This window comes from Palaemon carinicauda, chromosome 13 (assembly GCF_036898095.1).
Source record: "Palaemon carinicauda isolate YSFRI2023 chromosome 13, ASM3689809v2, whole genome shotgun sequence".
NCBI classification, from domain to species: Eukaryota; Metazoa; Arthropoda; class Malacostraca; order Decapoda; family Palaemonidae; genus Palaemon; species Palaemon carinicauda.
In genome coordinates, this window is record NC_090737.1 from 144,950,811 (window position 1) to 144,957,915 (window position 7,105).

General features: G+C 43.9%; 1 protein-coding gene across 1 annotated transcript in view; it reads left to right on the top strand.

Annotated features, from left to right (window-relative positions):
- The window catches only part of LOC137652547 (uncharacterized), a 504,806-nt gene that overhangs the window by 185,752 nt on the left and 311,949 nt on the right, over positions 1-7,105 (top strand). Inside the window, exon 5 of the mRNA XM_068386031.1 lies at positions 6,472-6,574. Coding sequence (XP_068242132.1) covers positions 6,472-6,574 — 103 coding nt within the window. The remainder of the gene's footprint in view (positions 1-6,471; positions 6,575-7,105) is intronic.

Consider the following 7,105-nt stretch of genomic DNA (forward strand, 5'->3'; position numbering starts at 1 on the left):
ATTGGTACCACTACCTGGTCGTTAGTCACATGTGGTGTATTGCGGGTTTTCCTTGTCACGGATCTACACATATTCTGACTGATCCAGGTTGATGCCCGACTTGCTCTGTATCCCCTCCATACCCACATACCTGAAGTGGGAAGCTTCATTTTTTCCTGCCAAAAACGACCTCTCAATTTGTTCAGGACAATTCCTTCAAACTTATCCATCCCCGTATGTAAAAATTCGTCCACGTGACAAGCTATGAGCCTATCAGCTCTCCCTCACTATGCATGAGAAACGGGCAGGATCAAGTCTGCTTTGCATGCATCCTGTCTCTCTCAGGCACATCACCACACACTGGTAGAACTGTCTAGCAGCATCATTGAGACCATATAAGCAGCATTTTAATCACCAAATCTTCCCTTTATCTTTGATCTCAGGAGGGGGAGTCAGGTATACTTCGCGATCCATTTGTTTTCCTTGTAGGAAAGCTGACTTGATATCTGTGGTCTAAATCTCCCAGCCTTTGTGGGCTGTTACAGCCATGACTATCTTTATAGTGCTCTTTCCTTTAGTTGGCAAATCTTTAGGGAAATTCTGCTCATCCTCATATCCCTTGGCCACTAACCTAACTCTTATCTCCTCATCCTTTTACCACAGCACCCATGTGGTGGATATCCGGAACTGTCCATTGTCTTCCACCTCCTCGTACACTCCAAATTCCCTTAATTTAGCAAGCTCCACTTCCTTGGCCTTCACGCTTTCACAATCATGGTTCCTTTCTCTAGGCACCATCACCAAATAAACATCCTCAATTCCCTCATCTTCATCTAATTTGTGCCATTCCACCATATCAAGATTCACACTCTTCACTGTTCCGTTATCATCCTCCAAATTATACCAGTTGGGGTGTCCACCTGTCGCTTTACCTCCTCGGCTCAGGATTGTGGCTGCCAACCATTTGCCTGCACTGTCGGGTCGGTATTCTATCCTATCACTACTTAAATCCAATCTGCCTGTTCCTGTCTGAATTCTCCTGATTCTCTCTCCTCTATCACAACCGACCACTGTCGCTGCTGGATCTGGACCTGCTACTCTGTTTGCTACCACTTCAGGTTGATATGTTTTACTTCTTATCATCTCCTCACCTACACTCTCCTTCTCTGTATTTTCTTCCATCACCTCATTCTGAGACTCATCGCTCACCACATTTTGCCTGAACTGATCTACTCCACTTTTCTGTGTCACCACATTCATTCTGATTTGTCCCCATCATGCTGTTTGCCCTTGTTAGCCTGATCAGAGACACTCACATACATTGCCCCCTAAAGAATGAACACCTTGCCATCCTGAAACGTGAGTTTAGCGGGGCCCAACCATCTATTGTGCGCTTCCCTCTTTTAATATACTGAATCTCCCGGATCATAAATCTCCTCAGAAGCCTGAATTTTCCCCCGAAGAGCCCGCCGAATTCTTTCGTCATTTTCTGATTCAATGAATGCCTTCTGAGCTGCTTGTAAACCAATAAGATGATTGGCTAAGATCTCACTGGATGTGGGTCTCTCCTGTGCTGGTGGCTGTTCTTGCATAACGTTAGGTAGATATGGATTTTGGCCGAATACGAGCTGGTGACTACTCGAGGGAGTTTTTGGCCATGTTAGCCCATGCCATCAAAACCTCAACCGAGGTTTTAGGACACTGATCCCTCATTTTTACAAGCATGCTGTTGACGGTGGCATAATTACACTCGCACAGACCATTTAGAAATGGGCTTTCTTCTGCTGTGGTGTGATGGATAACATCCAGCACACTCGATACCTTCCTCATCTCATCTGATGAAAATTCACCCCCGTTGTCTGTCAAGATCCCCTTCATCACACCAAATGTTGCTACCCAGCACCTCATTATTTTATCAATAATGTCACATGGCTTTTTTTGGCTCACAAACACAGACTCTGAGAATCTGGACTACGTGTCCACCATATGGAGAATACAACAATTCCCCCATTTCTTGAGATCCATGCACACTTTCTCGTTGAAACGAGTGGCCATAGGCAAGGCCATGATCGGCCGCGAGGGTGTCTTTTGGTACACTTTTCAGGTCTCACACTGTCCTCGAATCATGTCCAAGATCTTACCATGCTCAGCTTTCTACACACCACCATCCTCCAACAATCTGTGAAGTTTGTGGGGAGGAGGATGTCCGAATTGACGATGTAACTTTAACAGAGTCCTGTGAAGCTCCTTTTCGCTGAGTTTTGTTAGGTCGACTGCGCACACGCTTCTACTGTGTATTCATTGCATTCACTGATGGAAACACAATAATGTCTCGATGATGTCTCCCTCAGGGCAATATCAACACCCATAATGGAGGCCCTATCCCTCGCCAGATCTAGATTCACATCAGCCTTTTTCATAGCGTCCTTTGAGAGTAACAGCAGAATATTGTAACTTACAACGTCCGTTTGGATGATTATGTTCTTACCCACCAGTTTGGCTTGGATTTTGAATGCCCCCTCTGACAGCAACCGCTCACCTCTATCAAACTTAAACATTTTCGAACTGTCATGCATCTCCACCTTGGCTCTATCTTCAGCATCTAAAGAACTCAAATAGTAATCAAGCCACTATGAACCGCACACAGTGCTGGAACACGCACTATCAAGTACTGCACATCACCACGCCTCTTTGCTTCTATTGCCCCTATCGTTCAGAAGTAATATACTTTCTGCGTCCCTCTCCATACTGGCGAGCAATACTCCCACTTCATTCTTGTTGTTTGTCTCCTCTTGTGTGATATGGGCCAACTGATTCTCCCAACTGTGCAGGCAGTCTGAGAGCAAATGGCGATGAGATCCACATCCGTTGCATAGCATCACGTTTTCGTCTGCTCCTGTGGGGTTCAGGTTCCGACCTCCTCTGCCTTGCTGGATATAGCCGGCCTTGCCTCCCCATCCTTGATTGCCTCGTTCGCCACCTCTGCCCGCAGACTCACTACTTCCTGGTGCTCAAGGTCTGCCTTGACCACGATAATTATCAAAACCACATTTCTCGTTTCCGGCACTCCAAAACGCTTCATCTTCGCTCGCTGCAAAAGCCGGTTCAGACTTAATGGCCGCTGCAGCTGTCGCTCCAGCACTGATGCCTCCACCATGCTCACCCTCAAATTTAGGCAGGGATTTTTTGGTTTGCTCGTACAGAGTGTCTTTCTGGCTATAGTTCAGGCCTGTAAGGACAAGTATTCTCTCCTCTTTTGTGATATTTGACTTTTTGAGCAACATAAAGGCCAGAATGGCTGCCGGCAATGTCATTTTAAGCCTCACTATACAGTACAGATATATATCTGGTCGAACTTGGAGATGTAATAGGCTATAGCTTGGGTAGGCTCCCTCTTAAAGTCCTCAAAGTCTTCATATTTTTCCAAACAGCCTGCCAGATCATCTTTACCTAAATGCTTGTCAAGGTATTCTATCAGTTTCCCGAGGCCATCAGCGGCCGAAAGTCCTTTTAACTCCTAATTTGCCGAATACCCGCTCTCTTACCGCTTGTTCATCCACCTCAGGCAGGGACAATGCGATCACAACTTTCTTTTCTGCAGCAATATCAGTCACTTTTCCATACCAGCAGTTCCGTTTTGTATCTTTTGTATCCCTTCTCTTTTGAGTACTTAGGCGGCTGTATTTTAGTCACCATTATGATCGTCGCTTTAGGCTTTGCACCCAGCCACTTATCACGATATCACAATACACTGAAGCTACAATTTCACAACATCATCCATCAGACAATCATGCATATAAGCGGTATTAGGAACTCTGTAGGCCGACGGTCGCCATTTTGACTCGCACGCATTCCAACCGTCTCGGCACTTTTCCTCTTATTTCGCCACACTTGTGTCATAAATTCATACTGAGGTCAAACACATTTAACCGGTAAGTAGTCACGCTTAATCCTCTCAAGTTTCTCTCGAACCACGCTCTGCTACCGTTGATAAACTGAATAAAACATACTAGGAAACTTAGAAACGCTGTATTTGGTTTTGATGACAAAACTCCGCTGCCCGGAAGTTCCTAACGGCAGCGGGTATTTGATTGGTGACAACAATATTCACACTAAACAAGGGCAGGTTATTGCAAGACCTCTCGATGACCCTAATAGCTCTGTTGGGGCAATATGCAGAGTGGTTTCCGGGTCTCTTGCATCTGTTCACAGAGGCACGGAGGGAGCTCCCTCCACTTCACAAGCTACTCAGACATTCACGTGTTAAGGTGTTCCATCAAGAGATTCCATCGCTTCAACTTCGTGCCTGAACGTTATCCAGAATTCCTGGCAAAGAGAGGCTTTTCGAGGCTGGTTGCGAAGAGGATGACAGGATATCTCCGGGACTCGTCTGCTGTAGTATATCAGGCAAAATGATTTGTCTTTTGGCAAAGAGAGGCTTTTCGAGGCCGGTTTCGAAGAGGATGACAGTATATCTCCGGGACTCGTCTGCTGTAGTATATCAGGCAAAGTGGTTTGTCTTTTGTGGTTGCTATCGTGGATGGGGTATCCCTCCTCTCTTTGCCACTATTCGGATGTTAGTAGAGTTTTTGTTTTACCTCAGGGAGGAAAAATTCTGCTCAGTCTTAGTGGTGAAAGGCTATTGCTCAGCCTTGAGCATCGCTTTCAGACTGAGCAGAGTTAACATTTCCTCCTCGATGGGATAGTCTCTCTCCATACAGAACTGAGAGCACCTGCCCTTATTTGGAAGTCAGACCTTGGAAGGTAGTGTAAGTGCTATGAGTTATAAAAGGAGCACCTCATGAACCTTTTCATCAAGCGTGAGATTGTAAATAGACTTTGAAGATGATTTTCCTGTTAGCCTAGGACTCTGCAAAGGAATTCAGCGGGCTACATGGTCTTTCTTACGACATAGCCCATTCAAGGTGATGGGGCAAGTGACCGTTTTGTCCTTGAGTTCGTGGCTAAGACTCAAAATCTGGCAGTATCGGATCCTAGGTTTGGGTCTGTCCAGATTGAGAGTCTTCATTCCATAACGGATGATCCAGATCTGCTGATGCTCTGCCATGTAAGGGTGCTGAGGAAATATCTTGGAAGAACTTCCAGAGCTCACCCTCAGATCAGCAGGCTCTTCATGAGCACAGGAAGGATAAAGAGGAATTTAACAAAGAACTCAATCTGTTACTGTATTAGGTAATTGATTGAGCAAGCCATACAACCAAGCTCCTCTCCTTCTGGCCCTCTACCCCGAGCTCATGATGTTAGGGATGTCAGCACATCCCTGCTGGTCAAAAAGAGTTAATCTGTAAGGCAAGTACTACAACCGGGCTTGTGGAAACAGCAAACCACATTCACCACCCACTCCCTACAAGCCATAAGCCACAGGAATCTAGATACTTTTACCTTAGGATCTGTGGTGGCTGCCCAAAACATAGTTGATAACACCTCAGCTCCCTTTTAGGACAAGTAACAGTTGGTTGACAGCAGACCTTACCCTTGAGTAAGACTAGAGTGTAGATGTGAGTGACTGGCCACTTCTTACTTCATTCTCCCCTCTCTTGGGGTTTCAGCATCCGACAAACTCTGCAAGCTGATCGCCTCTAACTGCAGGTGGGTACCATTGTGCCTTGCATAACCTAATATATTTGTATATATTCTTGACCCTGATCTCTTGTCAGGCATTTAGCCCCAATTTTTATGCTTACCTGGTCAAGTCACATTGATAGATTCTTTTTCCCAGGATGTTAACTCTCAGAGTTAATGAGGTGACAGGGTGCATCTAAACAGCTTGTGCAAAGCACAGAGTAACATCGTGGGTCAGTCCCCCAGCCAGTTGGTTTTTGGAGTTCTACCCACCATGGAGTGAGTCTCTGCTGTATAGTGCATAAGGGGTTCTATATATTGCCAGAAGCAATGACAAAATTGGAAATAATTTGTATTTTTCCTAACCATACAAACCGTCTCTTTACACATACTGGTCCCACCATCACCTTACCCCCATGAAGTCTTGCTGCAATTGCAGTGACGGTCTGTTACTAGTGTGCGTGTGAGTGGGGTGGCCTATCTACCCCCGCTCCCCCTCTGCTAACTATTGAAGGATAGTTAAACCATTCTAAATGCTTAACGGCTAGTTTTATTTATCACCAAAATATATCTCAAATGAAAAGAGCTCCAGGTTTGTACAGTTAGGAAAATACAAATTATGCCCAAATTTGTCATTTTGTTTGCAAATGGTAGATTGTTTCCTAGCCTGATCAGTAGTAGGGGCATATTATATAAGTAGTGTAATAGGTTTGTATTAATGAAACTTTTTTTTTTTTTTTTTTTTTTTTTTTTACATACTTTTGACTGAGAGATGTGATGATGGATAATTATTATTTCTACTTCAGCTCTTCATATTCAAACAGATTCAAATGTGAAATGTTTGCTCTCGTAATAAGTTTCATGTAAAGTAACTTTCTATGGTTTTTTCATTCTGTAATCTCATTTCAGAGGAACAACCAAAGTCTCTTGTGAAGATAACAACCAGCAGGACCTTGAGTCAACCCGAAGCAAAGGATTATCTTATCATGCATCCCAGGATTATAAAAGAATGGTTGGTTAAAGTAGTTGGTTAATATTCATAACTGCAAATGTGTTCTGCTAAATATACGTATATGTAAAAACTTTGATTTGTTCCTACACACATACATAAACTTTGCTCTTTATAGTCAATCCTCCTTATTTGCTGGGGTTAAGTGCCGAGAGACAGGCACGAAAATTGAGAATCCATGAATACCAGGTCTCATATTATTATTATTATTATTATTATTATTATTATTATTATTATTACTTGCTAAGCTTCAATCCTAGTTGGAAAAGTGGGATGTTATAAGCCCAAAGGCTCCAACAAGGAAAATAGCCCAGTGAGGAAAGGAAATAAGAAAAAACTACAAGAGAAGTTTAAGGGCATTCATCATCATTTCCAACTTCGCCTATTAGATTTCGCCAGTCATCTCTATCTTGAGTTTTTAATTCAATACTTCTCCATTCATCATCTCCTACTTCATGCTTCATAGTCTTCAGCCATGTAGGCCTAGGTCTTCCAACTCTTCTATTACCTTGTGGAGCCCAGCTGAACGTTTGG